Raw genomic sequence first — 17,018 nt, 5'->3', positions numbered from 1 at the left:
AGTATTTTAAATTTTTTTGGCCGAAAAAAAAGTCATACTATAGTATGACTTTTTGGTGATTTTTGGGGCGATGAAAAAGTCATAATATAGTTTGACGGATTGGACGGCATACTATGGTGTAACTTATTCTTCATATTTTAAACGACATATAAGTATTTTAACAAATTTTGGCCAAAAAAACCCATCACACATCGTATGACTTTTTGGGACAAAAACAAAACTACCAGTTGGACTCAAACCCATGGCCTTCTGACTGCAAGGGAGCAGCAGTAACCATTGTACCACAGTGCCTGTGTTAGTGTAAAATAGTTTTTTTTTTCGGTTTTATTTGAAAACATGCCTTAGCATACCTTCAAATGTTTGGGATGAAAAAAAAGTCATACTATAGTATGACGTTGTGAACGAAACACTACGGCTTGACTTATTCTTCATATTTTAGGCGACATACTAAAGTATTAACTATTTTAAATTGTTTGGCCGAAAAAAAAAAGTCATACTATAGTATGACTTTTTGGTGATTTTTGGGTCGATGAAAAAGTCATAATATAGTATGACGGATTGCACGGTATACTATGGTATAACTTATTCTTCATATTTTACACCACATACTAAAGTATTAAGTATTTTAAAAATTTTTGGCCGAAAAAAAAGTCATACTATAGTATGATGTTTTGGACGCCATACTATTGTATGACTTATTCTTAATATTTTACATGACATACTAAAGTATTAAGTTTTTTAAATTTTTTGGCCGAAAAAAAAAGTCATACTATAGTATGATGTTTCGGACGCCATACTATTGTATAACTTATTCTTCATATTTTAGGCGACATACTAAAGTATGAAGTATTTTAAATTTTTTTGGCCGAAAAAAAAGTCATACTATAGTATGACTTTTTGGTGATTTTTGGGGCGATGAAAAAGTCATAATATAGTTTGATGGATTGGACGGCATACTATGGTGTAACTTATTCTTCATATTTTAAACGACATATAAGTATTTTAACAAATTTTGGCCAAAAAAACCCATCACACATCGTATGACTTTTTGGGACAAAAACAAAACTACCAGTTGGACTCAAACCCATGGCCTTCTGACTGCAAGGCAGCGGCAGTAACTATTGTACCACAGTGCCTGTGTTAGTGTAAAATAGTTTTTTTTTTTCGGTTTTATTTGAAAACATGCCTTAGCATACCTTCAAATGTTTGGGATGAAAAAAAAGTCATACTATAGTATGACGTTGTGAACGAAACACTACGGCTTGACTTATTCTTCATATTTTAGGCGACATACTAAAGTATTAACTATTTTAAATTTTTTGGCCGAAAAAAAAAAGTCATACTATAGTATGACTTTTTGGTGATTTTTGGGTCGATGAAAAAGTCATACTATAGTATGATGTTTTGGACGCCATACTATTGTATGACTTATTCTTCATATTTTACATGACATACTAAAGTATTAAGTTTTTTAAATTTTTTGGCCGAAAAAAAAAGTCATACTATAGTATGACTTTTTGGTGATTTATGGGTCGATGAAAAAGTCTTACTATAGTATGATGTTTTGGACGCCATACTATTGTATTACTTATTCTTCATATTTTAGGCGACATACTAAAGTATGAAGTATTTTAAAAATTTTTGGCCGAAAAAAAAAGTCATACTATAGTATGACTTTTTGGTCATTTTTGGGTCGATGAAAAAGTCATACTATAGTATGATGTTTTGGACGCCATAGTATTGTTTAACTTATTCTTCATATTTTACACGACATACTAAAGTATGAAGTATTTTAAATTTTTTGGCCGAAAAAAAAGTCATACTATAGTATGATGTTTTGGACGCCATACTATTGTATGACTTATTCTTAATATTTTACATGACATACTAAAGTATTAAGTTTTTAAAAATTTTTGGCCGAAAAAAAAAGTCATACTATAGTATGATGTTTTGGACGCCATACTATTGTATTACTTATTCTTCATATTTTAGGCGACATACTAAAGTATGAAGTTTTTTAAATTTTTTGGCCGAAAAAAAAAGTCATACTATAGTATGACTTTTTGGTGATTTTTGGGGCGATGAAAAAGTCATAATATAGTTTGACGGATTGGACGGCATACTATGGTGTAACTTATTCTTCATATTTTAAACGACATATAAGTATTTTAACAAATTTTGGCCAAAAAAACCCATCACACATCGTATGACTTTTTGGGACAAAAACAAAACTAACAGTTGGACTCAAACCCATGGCCTTCTGACTGCAAGGGAGCAGCAGTAACCATTGTACCACAGTGCCTGTGTTAGTGTAAAATAGTTTTTTTTTTCGGTTTTATTTGAAAACATGCCTTAGCGTACCTTCAAATGTTTGGGATGAAAAAAAAGTCATACTATAGTATGACGTTGTGAACGAAACACTACGGCTTGACTTATTCTTCATATTTTAGGCGACATACTAAAGTATTAACTATTTTAAATTTTTTGGCCGAAAAAAAAAAGTCATACTATAGTATGACTTTTTGGTGATTTTTGGGTCGATGAAAAAGTCATACTATAGTATGATGTTTTGGACGCCATACTATTGTATGACTTATTCTTCATATTTTACATGACATACTAAAGTATTAAGTTTTTTAAATTTTTTGGCCGAAAAAAAAAGTCATACTATAGTATGACTTTTTGGTGATTTATGGGTCGATGAAAAAGTCTTACTATAGTATGATGTTTTGGACGCCATACTATTGTATGACTTATTCTTAATATTTTACATGACATACTAAAGTATTAAGTTTTTTAAATTTTTTGGCCGAAAAAAAAAGTCATACTATAGTATGATGTTTCGGACGCCATACTATTGTATAACTTATTCTTCATATTTTAGGCGACATACTAAAGTATGAAGTTTTTTAAATTTTTTGGCCGAAAAAAAAAGTCATACTATAGTATGACTTTTTGGTGATTTTTGGGGCGATGAAAAAGTCATAATATAGTTTGACGGATTGGACGGCATACTATGGTGTAACTTATTCTTCATATTTTAAACGACATATAAGTATTTTAACAAATTTTGGCCAAAAAAACCCATCACACATCTTATGACTTTTTGGGACAAAAACAAAACTACCAGTTGGACTCAAACCCATGGCCTTCTGACTGCAAGGCAGCAGCAGTAACCATTGTACCACAGTGCCTGTGTTAGTGTAAACTAGTTTTTTTTTTCGGTTTTATTTGAAAACATGCCTTAGCGTACCTTCAAATGTTTGGGATGAAAAAAAAGTCATACTATAGTATGACGTTGTGAACGAAACACTACGGCTTGACTTATTCTTCATATTTTAGGCGACATACTAAAGTATTAACTATTTTAAATTTTTTGGCCGAAAAAAAAAAGTCATACTATAGTATGACTTTTTGGTGATTTTTGGGTCGATGAAAAAGTCATACTATAGTATGATGTTTTGGACGCCATACTATTGTATGACTTATTCTTCATATTTTACATGACATACTAAAGTATTAAGTTTTTTAAATTTTTTTGGCCGAAAAAAAAAGTCATACTATAGTATGACTTTTTGGTGATTTATGGGTCGATGAAAAAGTCTTACTATAGTATGATGTTTTGGACGCCATACTATTGTATGACTTATTCTTAATATTTTACATGACATACTAAAGTATTAAGTTTTTTAAATTTTTTGGCCGAAAAAAAAAGTCATACTATAGTATGATGTTTCGGACGCCATACTATTGTATAACTTATTCTTCATATTTTAGGCGACATACTAAAGTATGAAGTATTTTAAATTTTTTTGGCCGAAAAAAAAGTCATACTATAGTATGACTTTTTGGTGATTTTTGGGGCGATGAAAAAGTCATAATATAGTTTGACGGATTGGACGGCATACTATGGTGTAACTTATTCTTCATATTTTAAACGACATATAAGTATTTTAACAAATTTTGGCCAAAAAAACCCATCACACATCGTATGACTTTTTGGGACAAAAACAAAACTACCAGTTGGACTCAAACCCATGGCCTTCTGACTGCAAGGCAGCAGCAGTAACTATTGTACCACAGTGCCTGTGTTAGTGTAAAATAGTTTTTTTTTTTCGGTTTTATTTGAAAACATGCCTTAGCATACCTTCAAATGTTTGGGATGAAAAAAAAGTCATACTATAGTATGACGTTGTGAACGAAACACTACGGCTTGACTTATTCTTCATATTTTAGGCGACATACTAAAGTATTAACTATTTTAAATTTTTTGGCCGAAAAAAAAAAGTCATACTATAGTATGACTTTTTGGTGATTTTTGGGTCGATGAAAAAGTCATACTATAGTATGATGTTTTGGACGCCATACTATTGTATGACTTATTCTTCATATTTTACATGACATACTAAAGTATTAAGTTTTTTAAATTTTTTGGCCGAAAAAAAAAAGTCATACTATAGTATGACTTTTTGGTGATTTATGGGTCGATGAAAAAGTCTTACTATAGTATGATGTTTTGGACGCCATACTATTGTATTACTTATTCTTCATATTTTAGGCGACATACTAAAGTATGAAGTATTTTAAAAATTTTTGGCCGAAAAAAAAAGTCATACTATAGTATGACTTTTTGGTCATTTTTGGGTCGATGAAAAAGTCATACTATAGTATGATGTTTTGGACGCCATAGTATTGTTTAACTTATTCTTCATATTTTACACGACATACTAAAGTATGAAGTATTTTAAATTTTTTGGCCGAAAAAAAAGTCATACTATAGTATGATGTTTTGGACGCCATACTATTGTATGACTTATTCTTAATATTTTACATGACATACTAAAGTATTAAGTTTTTAAAAATTTTTGGCCGAAAAAAAAAGTCATACTATAGTATGATGTTTTGGACGCCATACTATTGTATTACTTATTCTTCATATTTTAGGCGACATACTAAAGTATGAAGTTTTTTAAATTTTTTGGCCGAAAAAAAAAGTCATACTATAGTATGACTTTTTGGTGATTTTTGGGGCGATGAAAAAGTCATAATATAGTTTGACGGATTGGACGGCATACTATGGTGTAACTTATTCTTCATATTTTAAACGACATATAAGTATTTTAACAAATTTTGGCCAAAAAAACCCATCACACATCGTATGACTTTTTGGGACAAAAACAAAACTAACAGTTGGACTCAAACCCATGGCCTTCTGACTGCAAGGGAGCAGCAGTAACCATTGTACCACAGTGCCTGTGTTAGTGTAAAATAGTTTTTTTTTTCGGTTTTATTTGAAAACATGCCTTAGCGTACCTTCAAATGTTTGGGATGAAAAAAAAGTCATACTATAGTATGACGTTGTGAACGAAACACTACGGCTTGACTTATTCTTCATATTTTAGGCGACATACTAAAGTATTAACTATTTTAAATTTTTTGGCCGAAAAAAAAAAGTCATACTATAGTATGACTTTTTGGTGATTTTTGGGTCGATGAAAAAGTCATACTATAGTATGATGTTTTGGACGCCATACTATTGTATGACTTATTCTTCATATTTTACATGACATACTAAAGTATTAAGTTTTTTAAATTTTTTGGCCGAAAAAAAAAGTCATACTATAGTATGACTTTTTGGTGATTTATGGGTCGATGAAAAAGTCTTACTATAGTATGATGTTTTGGACGCCATACTATTGTATGACTTATTCTTAATATTTTACATGACATACTAAAGTATTAAGTTTTTTAAATTTTTTGGCCGAAAAAAAAAGTCATACTATAGTATGATGTTTCGGACGCCATACTATTGTATAACTTATTCTTCATATTTTAGGCGACATACTAAAGTATGAAGTTTTTTAAATTTTTTGGCCGAAAAAAAAAGTCATACTATAGTATGACTTTTTGGTGATTTTTGGGGCGATGAAAAAGTCATAATATAGTTTGACGGATTGGACGGCATACTATGGTGTAACTTATTCTTCATATTTTAAACGACATATAAGTATTTTAACAAATTTTGGCCAAAAAAACCCATCACACATCTTATGACTTTTTGGGACAAAAACAAAACTACCAGTTGGACTCAAACCCATGGCCTTCTGACTGCAAGGCAGCAGCAGTAACCATTGTACCACAGTGCCTGTGTTAGTGTAAACTAGTTTTTTTTTTCGGTTTTATTTGAAAACATGCCTTAGCGTACCTTCAAATGTTTGGGATGAAAAAAAAGTCATACTATACTATGACGTTGTGAACGAAACACTACGGCTTGACTTATTCTTCATATTTTAGGCGACATACTAAAGTATTAACTATTTTAAATTTTTTGGCCGAAAAAAAAAAGTCATACTATAGTATGACTTTTTGGTGATTTTTGGGTCGATGAAAAAGTCATACTATAGTATGATGTTTTGGACGCCATACTATTGTATGACTTATTCTTCATATTTTACATGACATACTAAAGTATTAAGTTTTTTAAATTTTTTGGCCGAAAAAAAAAGTCATACTATAGTATGACTTTTTGGTGATTTATGGGTCGATGAAAAAGTCTTACTATAGTATGATGTTTTGGACGCCATACTATTGTATTACTTATTCTTCATATTTTAGGCGACATACTAAAGTATGAAGTATTTTAAAAATTTTTGGCCGAAAAAAAAAGTCATACTATAGTATGACTTTTTGGTCATTTTTGGGTCGATGAAAAAGTCATACTATAGTATGATGTTTTGGACGCCATAGTATTGTTTAACTTATTCTTCATATTTTACACGACATACTAAAGTATGAAGTATTTTAAATTTTTTGGCCGAAAAAAAAGTCATACTATAGTATGATGTTTTGGACGCCATACTATTGTATGACTTATTCTTAATATTTTACATGACATACTAAAGTATTAAGTTTTTAAAAATTTTTGGCCGAAAAAAAAAGTCATACTATAGTATGATGTTTCGGACGCCATACTATTGTATAACTTATTCTTCATATTTTAGGCGAAATACTAAAGTATGAAGTATTTTAAATTTTTTTGGCCGAAAAAAAAGTCATACTATAGTATGACTTTTTGGTGATTTTTGGGTCGATGAAAAAGTCATACTATAGTATGATGTTTTGGACGCCATACTATTGTATGACTTATTCTTCATATTTTACATGACATACTAAAGTATTAAGTTTTTTAAATTTTTTGGCCGAAAAAAAAAGTCATACTATAGTATGATGTTTTGGACGCCATACTATTGTATTACTTATTCTTCATATTTTAGGCGACATACTAAAGTATGAAGTTTTTTAAATTTTTTGGCCCGAAAAAAAAAGTCATACTATAGTATGATGTTTTGGACGCCATACTATTGTATGACTTATTCTTCATATTTTACATGACATACTAAAGTATTAAGTTTTTTAAATTTTTTGGCCGAAAAAAAAAGTCATACTATAGTATGATGTTTCGGACGCCATACTATTGTATAACTTATTCTTCATATTTTAGGCGACATACTAAAGTATGAAGTATTTTAAAAAATTTTTGGCCGAAGAAAAAGTCATACTATAGTATGACTTTTTGGTGATTTTTGGGGCGATGAAAAAGTCATAATATAGTTTGACGGATTGGACGGCATACTATGGTGTAACTTATTCTTCATATTTTAAACGACATATAAGTATTTTAACAAATTTTGGCCAAAAAAACCCATCACACATCGTATGACTTTTTGGGACAAAAACAAAACTACCAGCTGGACTCAAACCCATGGCCTTCTGACTGCAAGGCAGCAGCAGTAACCATTGTACCACAGTGCCTGTGTTATTGTAAAATAGTTTTTTTTTTTCGGTTTTATTTGAAAACATGCCTTAGCATACCTTCAAATGTTTGGGATGAAAAAAAAGTCATACTATAGTATGACGTTGTGAACGAAACACTACGGCTTGACTTATTCTTTATATTTTAGGCGACATACTAAAGTATTAACTATTTTAAATTTTTTGGCCGAAAAAAAAAAGTCATACTATAGTATGACTTTTTGGTAATTTTTGGGTCGATGAAAAAGTTATAATATAGTATGACGGATTGCACGGTATACTATGGTATAACTTATTCTTCATATTTTACACCACATACTAAAGTATTAAGTATTTTAAAAATTTTTGGCCGAAAAAAAAGTCATACTATAGTATGATGTTTCGGACGCCATACTATTTTATAACTTATTCTTCATATTTTAGGCGACATACTAAAGTATGAAGTATTTTAAATTTTTTTGGCCGAAAAAAAAGTCATACTATAGTATGACTTTTTGGTGATTTATGGGTCGATGAAAAAGTCTTACTATAGTATGATGTTTTGGACGCCATACTATTGTATGACTTATTCTTAATATTTTACATGACATACTAAAGTATTAAGTTTTTTAAATTTTTTGGCCGAAAAAAAAAGTCATACTATAGTATGACTTTTTGGTGATTTATGGGTCGATGAAAAAGTCTTACTATAGTATGATGTTTTGGACGCCATACTATTGTATTACTTATTCTTCATATTTTAGGCGACATACTAAAGTATGAAGTATTTTAAAAATTTTTGGCCGAAAAAAAAGTCTTACTATAGTATGATGTTTTGGACACCATACTATTGTATGACTTATTCTTCATATTTTACATGACATACTAAAGTATTAAGTTTTTTAAATTTTTTGGCCGAAAAAAAAAGTCATACTATAGTATGACTTTTTGGTGATTTATGGGTCGATGAAAAAGTCTTACTATAGTATGATGTTTTGGACGCCATACTATTGTATGACTTATTCTTAATATTTTACATGACATACTAAAGTATTAAGTTTTTTAAATTTTTTGGCCGAAAAAAAAAGTCATACTATAGTATGATGTTTCGGACGCCATACTATTGTATAACTTATTCTTCATATTTTAGGCGACATACTAAAGTATGAAGTATTTTAAATTTTTTTGGCCGAAAAAAAAGTCATACTATAGTATGACTTTTTGGTGATTTTTGGGGCGATGAAAAAGTCATAATATAGTTTGACGGATTGGACGGCATACTATGGTGTAACTTATTCTTCATATTTTAAACGACATATAAGTATTTTAACAAATTTTGGCCAAAAAAAACCATCACACATCGTATGACTTTTTGGGACAAAAACAAAACTACCAGTTGGACTCAAACCCATGGCCTTCTGACTGCAAGGCAGCAGCAGTAACCATTGTACCACAGTGCCTGTGTTAGTGTAAAATAGTTTTTTTTTTCGGTTTTATTTGAAAACATGCCTTAGCATACCTTCAAATGTTTGGGATGGAAAAAAAAGTCATACTATAGTATGACGTTGTGAACGAAACACTACGGCTTGACTTATTCTTCATATTTTAGGCGACATACTAAAGTATTAACTATTTTAAATTTTTTGGCCGAAAAAAAAAAGTCATACTATAGTATGACTTTTTAGTGATTTTTGGGTCGATGAAAAAGTCATACTATAGTATGATGTTTTGGACGCCATACTATTGTATGACTTATTCTTAATATTTTACATGACATACTAAAGTATTAAGTTTTTTAAATTTTTTGGCCGAAAAAAAAAGTCATACTATAGTGTGACTTTTTGGTCATTTTTGGGTCGATGAAAAAGTCATACTATAGTATGATGTTTTGGACGCCATACTATTGTTTAACTTATTCTTCATATTTTACACGACATACTAAAGTATGAAGTATTTTAAATTTTTTGGCCGAAAAAAAAAGTCATGGTATAGAATGACTTTTTTGTGATTTTTGGGTCGATGAAAAAGTCGTAATATAGTATGACGGATTGGACGGTATACTATGGTGTAACTTATTCTTCATATTTTACACCACACACATACTAAAGTATTAAGTATTTTAAATTTTTTGGCCGAAAAAAAAAGTCATATTATAGTATGACTTTTTGGTGATTTTTGGGTTGATGAAAAAGTCATACTATAGTATGATGTTTTGGACGACATACTATTGTATAACTTATTCTTCATATTTTTGTCGACATACTAAAGTATTAACTATTTTAAAAATTTTTTGGCCGAAAAAAAAAGTCATACTATAGTGTGACTTTTTGGTCTTTTCTGGGTCGATGAAAAAGTCATACTATAGTATGATGTTTTGGACGCCATACTATTGTATTACTTATTCTTCATATTTTAGGCGACATACTAAAGTATGAAGTATTTTAAATTTTTTGGCCGAAAAAAAAAGTCGTACTATAGTATGACTTTTTGGTCATTTTTGGGTCGATGAAAAAGTCACAATATAGTATGATGTTTTGGACGCCATACCATTGTATGACTTATTCTTCATATTTTACATGACATACTAAAGTATTAAGTTTTTTTAATTTTTTGGCCGAAAAAAAAAGTCATACTATAGTGTGACTTTTTGGTCTTTTCTGGGTCGATGAAAAAGTCATACTATAGTATGATGTTTTGGACGCCATACTATTGTATAACTTATTCTTCATATTTTAGGCGACATACTAAAGTATGAAGTATTTTAAATTTTTTGGCCGAAAAAAAATCATACTATAGAATGACTTTTTTGTGATTTTTGGGGCGATGAAAAAGTCATAATATAGTTTGACGGATTGGACGGCATACTATGGTGTAACTTATTCTTCATATTTTATACGACATATAAGTATTTTAACAAATTTTGGCCAAATAAACCCATCACACATCGTATGACTTTTTGGGACAAAAACAAAACTACCAGTTGGACTCAAACCCATGGCCTTCTGACTGCAAGGCAGCAGCAGTAACCATTGTACCACAGTGACTGTGTTAGTGTAAAATAGATTTTTTTTTTTTCGGTTTTATTTGAAAACATGCCTTAGCATACCTTCAAATGTTTGGGATGAAAAAAAAGTCATACTATAGTATGACGTTGTGAACGAAACACTACGGCTTGACTTATTCTTCATGTTTTATCCGACATACTAAAGTATGAAGTATTTTCAATTTTTTTGGGCTGAAAAAAAAGTCATACTATTGTCTGAATTTTTGTTGATTTTTGGGTCGATGAAAAAGTCATAATATAGTATGACGGATTGGACGGCATACTATGGTATAACTTATTCTTCATATTTTTTGCGACATACTAAAGTATTAAGTATTTTAAATTTTTTGGGCTGAAAAAAAAGTCATACTATATTTTGACTTTTTGGTGATTTTTGTCTGGATGAAAAAGTCTTACTATAGTATGACTTTTTGGTCATTTTTGGGTCGATGAAAAAGTCATACTATAGTATGATGTTTTGGACGCCATAGTATTGTTTAACTTATTCTTCATATTTTACACGACATACTAAAGTATGAAGTATTTTAAATTTTTTGGCCGAAAAAAAAAGTCATTCTATAGAATGACTTTTTTGTGATTTTTGGGTCGATGAAAAAGTCATAATATAGTATGGCGGATTGGACGGTATACTATGGTATAACTTATTCTTCATATTTTACACCACACACATACTAAAGTATTAAGTATTTTAAATTTTTTGGCTGAAAAAAAAAGTCATATTATAGTATGACTTTTTGGTGATTTTTGGGTTGATGAAAAAGTCATACTATAGTATGATTTTTGGACGACATACTATTGTATAACTTATTCTTCATATTTTAGGCGACATACTAAAGTATTAACTATTTTAAATTTTTTTGGGCTGAAAAAAAAGTTATATTATAGTATGACGTTGTGAACGAAACACTACGGCTTGACTTATTCTTCATATTTTACACGACATACTAAAGTATTAACTATTTTCAATTTTTTGGGCCGAAAAAAAAAAGTCATACCGATAGACGTAACCTGACCACACCACATATGCCTGTCAATGAAACAGACACCAATAAGTCTTTTTGAAGCTTATTTTCTAATTAATGACAGTATTATTGAATGGAAGCCTATGGAGTCAGATGGCTTTATGGAGCCAACCTCTAGTGGCACTCGGTGGTATTGCAGCTCAAGGCACTTCTGAATCTGCCTCATTTTTCAGACCCCGAAGCTACATGCAGTTTTTAATTACAGATTCCGTGTGACTTTTTGGTGATTTTTGGGTCGATGAAAAAGTCATAATATAGTATGACGGATTGGACGGCATACTATTGTATGACTTATTCATATTTTATACAACATTCTAAAGTCTTCAGTACTTTTAATTTTTAAATACTTAAGACTTCAGTATGTCGTCTAAAATATGAATAAAAAGTCATACCATAGCATGTCGTCCAAACTACCATAATATAGTGGGTCTTTTTCATCAATCCTAAAGTCAACAAACCATCATACGTCGTACGACTTTTCTTCGTCCCAAAAATTATACTATAGCATGACTTTTTAATGACGTTTTGGATGACATGCTGTATGACTTTTTAGTGATATTTTGGATGACATGCTGTATGACTTTTTAGTGATATTTTGGACGACATGCCATATTTTATTCCATATTTTAGAGGACATGCTATAGTATGACTTTTTTTTTCACATTTTGGACGACATGCTGTAAGATGACTTTTTTCTATAATTTAGACGACATTACATAGTATGACTTTTTTCATATTTTGGACGACATGCTATAGTATGACTTAGGTCTTTTTTGGTCGATCTGAGAGTTTTGGTTGTTCTGAAAAGGAATCTTCGCTGTAAAAAGTATCAATTAATAAAAAATTCTTTAAACAATCGAATTAGGACAATCATTGTTTACTATGAGAAAATCAGGACCATAAAATACACCTTTTGACATTATAAATAAGCATTATATTAATACATTCTGTACATAAACATCCTGCTAAATCTACAGTGTTTCATCAGTGCACCAGAAGATACGGAAATGGCAGCTCGCCATCTACTCAAGACAAATCGCAGCTACAAAAATATTAACATGCAAAGTGTGTTTATAAAACGGACAGTTTCTTTTTCTCTTTGCCATTTAAAGGATATATTCAAATTTAACTTGTTTTGTTCTTTTGTTTCTAAAAAAACAAACATGGCAGGAAAACATGAGAGAAAGTGAAATGTTACAGAGTCCGTAAAGCAAGCTAAATGTTAACGTGCAAGAACCCGCAGCTCAGTGATTGTGTGTAAATTTGTTGAATGAAAAAAAAATATATAACCAAAGAGAAGCAGCTAAAAATCCACTAATGCCAATATATATATATATATATATATATATGAAAAAAAGCTGTGATTTCATCATCTTACTTGATTTCTTACATCTCCAACTCTGTTATTCTCAACCGAACTCACTGAAACAAATTTGCTGACTCTTCTGTCATCCAGTCATCATCTTAGCTTTGGGATATTTTAACTATTTTTCCTGATACTGTACACCTCTCTGCGATTTTTTTTTTTTTTGCCTCAGTAATCAAAACCATTAGTTGACCTTACATGTTTTTCTCCTGATTGAAATGCAGTCAAAGGCGTGCTTCTCTTCAGGGAAAACATCCACTGACCCGTCAGGTCAGATCTTTACAAATAGTTAAATAGACGTTTTTGGACTTTGGAATATATATATAATTCATTTTATGGCAGTTCAGTCCTGCATGTTTCAGTGGGACACAAAGGCCCAGGTGTCTCAGGTGGGCGGCGGGCCGTTGGTGTAGCGCAACATGGGGTAGAAGGAGCGGGCGAAGTTGTTGGCCACGCTGCAGCTGGGGTCGGTCTCCGACAGCGGGATGAGGCAGGGGAGCAGCAGCAGGAACAGCAGGAGGAGCTGCAGGGGGAAGGCAGCGCGGAGGACCCGGGAGAAGAAGGAGCGAGGCGGAGAGGACTCCCTCCTCTCTCTGCAGGGCAAAAAAAAAAAAAAAAGTTTATTACAGGAAAACATAAGACACAAGCAGGCAGAATATAGAGCCTTTCGTAATCTTTAGTAAGCAATTCATTTACGAATACATCAGTTGGTGGTATTGCATGAACGGGAGTCAAATGAATCTGCATACCTTTGAGTGGAGGAACCTTTCTTTGAATGTGCAGCCGCCTGAGAAGTTTCTGGGGAAGACTTTTGTTCTGGGACAGCTGATGAAGATTCCTGAATTAAAGACAAAGAACTATTACTGTTTTATCTTTTTTTTTTTTTCAACATATCAAACTAGAAAAAAAAAAAAAAAACTTAAAATCTACGTAAACGATTAATAAACATTACTAATTAAAATAAAAGTTCCGATTTTAATATAAAATTTCAGTTTACGTGAAGTTAAGAATCTCCAAAACACTTGATTCACACTTTCCTGGACAGTTTTTGGACACGAGGACAGAAAGAAAGCTGTGGAGTTTTACCAGACGCTGTCGCAGGGTGCTCAGGTCCTGGTCCACCTGCCTCAGGAGCGTCTTCAGCTTGCTGCCCGTCACGTGCAGCTTCTCCCGGGCCTCCACGCTCTCCTCGGCGCCGTCCTCCGGCTGCAGCTGAGACCACAGAGCCTGGAGGGAGGCCTGCTGAGCCCTCCTGCCCCGCAGCTCCTCCTGCAGCTCCTGAACACCAGGTGAAGATTTAAAAAAAAACAAAAAAAAAACGTGACCTTTTAGACATCATTTAAAGATATTGAATACTGAAATTTTTTTTTTCCTCCCCCAGATCCGCCGTCAGCGGCTTTAAACCGAAAAACATTCAACAGCCATTTAAAAAAAAACCAACAATAACACCTGTGGGCTTACAGTGAGTGTGTTGCTGTGCTGCTGCAGCGCTCTGACAGGTGTGTCCGGGTGGCTGATGTCCACCGCGTAGCGTCGGCTCTCTGCGTGTGCCAGCCACAGCAGCAGAGAGTGGAGAGTCTCTTGAAACTCCTGCAATGGAAAAAAAAAAACAAAAAAAAAAACAAGGCCATCCGTTACAGAGACGAGGTTTTAGTGGCACGTGACGATAAAATATTTCCACTCTCCGTAAACAGGACTGTTTGTTCTGCACCGATTGCGCATGTTCGAGTCCGAGTGCGTCCGTCCGTCCGGGAGGACCCGGCGCCTCGTCTCACCTGGCAGCACATGAGCGTCCTCCTCAGGTTGGTGTCCCACCGCTGCAGGCGTGTGCACGCTCGGCTCCAGTCCCTGTTCACGCCGGTCAGCCCGTCCTGCAGCTGCGGAGCTTCTTCGGCCCGCAGGTTGACGGACAGCATGGTGGACTTGTAGCGGGAAAATGTTTTCTGCATCTCCTGCAAAGTAAAACACATTTTTTTTTTTTTTTTTTTTTAAAAGGACTCGCGCATCCTCATCAATCAGTCTCTTCACTCGAAAAAAAAAAGGCACACAAAAAAAAAAAAAAAAAATCCACGTCTTATCTTCGGAACCGTCGTATTCCATCTGAAATCTCACCTTCAGTTCTTTGGCTCGGGCCTCCATGTCCTCGATGCTGCCGGCCGGCTCAGACTGCTGGAGGCGGTCCAGCTCCGGGATCGCGCTCTCTAACCAGGAAGCGATGTCGTGGAGGTCCGACGCGAGCGGCCGGGGCTCCTGGGGGCCGGACGGCTGACTGTTCCTGGACTGAGCCTGCAGCAGCTCCCAGCGTTCAATCACACCTGGAAGCGCACGAGCGTCCTCAGACATACGACTTTTACAACACTTTTAACTGCTGACAGCTCAAGAAAAAGTCAATCTTTGACCATTAAAACGGAATCTATTGTGATTCTGATGCAGCTTTTCGCCGCCGTATTGTTTATTTTTGAATGCAGTGTTTTGGTTTGAAAACCAGGTCTGACGAGCTGGAACATCGCTCGCCTAGTTTCTCTTCTTTCTTTTCCAGATGTCCCGTCGTGGAGCCGCATGTCTCTGCCCTGCGCTTGACGTCTCCACCAACACTTCTTCTCTTCTATCTCTATGCTGTCCTTTTCTCTCTCTGCTCCCCTCTCACCCCAACCGGTCGAGGCAGATGGCTCCGCCCACCTCTGAGCCCGGTTCTGTTAACAGATGGCTCCGCCCACCTCTGAGCCCGGTTCTGTCGGAGGTTTCTTCCTGTTAAAGGGAGTTTTTCTTCCCTCTGTTGGAGGTTTTTCTCCCTTAAAGAGGAGGTTTTTTTTTTTCCCTCCTAGTTTATGTGGGAATTGTTGAATTGTTGTGTTTCTCTGTATAATATTGTAACGTCTTGCTGTAAGGACTTTAATGTGTTAAGTGCCATGAAATAACCTGTGTTGTGATTTGGCGCTGTATAAATAAAGTTGAATTGAATTGAATTGATTTGAATATAAGAAAAGCTACAGCCAGAGCTCACATTCATACATTGATATTAAAGTACTTACAACCGTTGAGTAGCTCTCAAACAAAATATAATATCAAAATCTAAAACGTTTACTTGAAGCTGGAATCTAAAACGGCAATGGTGATAATAAAGTATCTGGAGTTTCTCTGGGACATTTTCTCAACCTTAATAGGTAAAATGAAAATGTAATCTTACAAGTGGTTCTGCAGGTTTTAGCCCATTTCAACTTTTTTTTTGTTTTTTTTTGCAAACAGGTATTTGAACGCATTGATATTTGTTCCATTTGTGAGTTTGTGCCACAAATCTTTCCCCCCCCCTCTCTCACCTGACTGTTTGTCCGAGGTCGTCAGCCCCGTCAGACCGAACTCCTCCGGCTGCTCCTCGTCATCCAGGATCATCGAGACCCTCTTGAGGTTCTCGATGCTGCCGCTGCACTGAGACATGAGACGCAGCTGGAAACAAACACACACACACACACTTATTGTCACTCTCTCAACAGTTAGTTATTGTTGGTCTAACTAGTGGAGTGAAATGTTGGAGACGTACGTAGCCCGGCTTCAGAGGGGTGCTGGTGAGGATCGGGGTGGACTCGGTGGGTTCTTCCGAGTCTCCTGGCGACCATCTTGGAGACTCGTGTGCAGCCAGAGATGTTCTGGAAACTGAAACACAAACACGGGTAAAAGTTAAGTTTGGCGTGAACGAGCTCATCAGTAGCAAAGTCTCTTAATCCAATTATTTATGTTCCAGACTTATAAATAATAAATCTGCCCGGAACTTTGAAAA

At 33.8% G+C, this 17,018-nt stretch overlaps 1 protein-coding gene across 7 annotated transcripts in view; it reads right to left on the bottom strand.

Moving 5' to 3' along the window:
- Positions 1–12,738: 12,738 nt before the first annotated feature.
- syne2a (spectrin repeat containing, nuclear envelope 2a) overlaps positions 12,739–17,018 on the bottom strand; it is a 75,049-nt gene continuing 70,769 nt past the window's right edge. For all 7 annotated transcript variants that reach the window (XM_069161675.1, XM_069161680.1, XM_069161676.1 and 4 more), the window contains 8 exons: positions 16,782–16,894; positions 16,561–16,687; positions 15,356–15,558; positions 15,019–15,195; positions 14,705–14,833; positions 14,330–14,521; positions 13,993–14,081; positions 12,739–13,836 (listed from right to left, as the gene is read on the bottom strand). In XM_069161675.1, coding sequence (XP_069017776.1) covers positions 13,629–13,836; positions 13,993–14,081; positions 14,330–14,521; positions 14,705–14,833; positions 15,019–15,195; positions 15,356–15,558; positions 16,561–16,687; positions 16,782–16,894 — 1,238 coding nt within the window. In that variant the 3' untranslated portion in view covers positions 12,739–13,628. The remainder of the gene's footprint in view (positions 13,837–13,992; positions 14,082–14,329; positions 14,522–14,704; positions 14,834–15,018; positions 15,196–15,355; positions 15,559–16,560; positions 16,688–16,781; positions 16,895–17,018) is intronic.

Source organism: Embiotoca jacksoni, unplaced genomic scaffold (genome assembly GCF_022577435.1).
Source record: "Embiotoca jacksoni isolate LCO1_2020_lvr unplaced genomic scaffold, fEmbJac1.0.p SCAF_29, whole genome shotgun sequence".
Classification (NCBI taxonomy): Eukaryota; Metazoa; Chordata; class Actinopteri; family Embiotocidae; genus Embiotoca; species Embiotoca jacksoni.
This window is presented reverse-complemented; position numbering and strand designations above follow the sequence as displayed.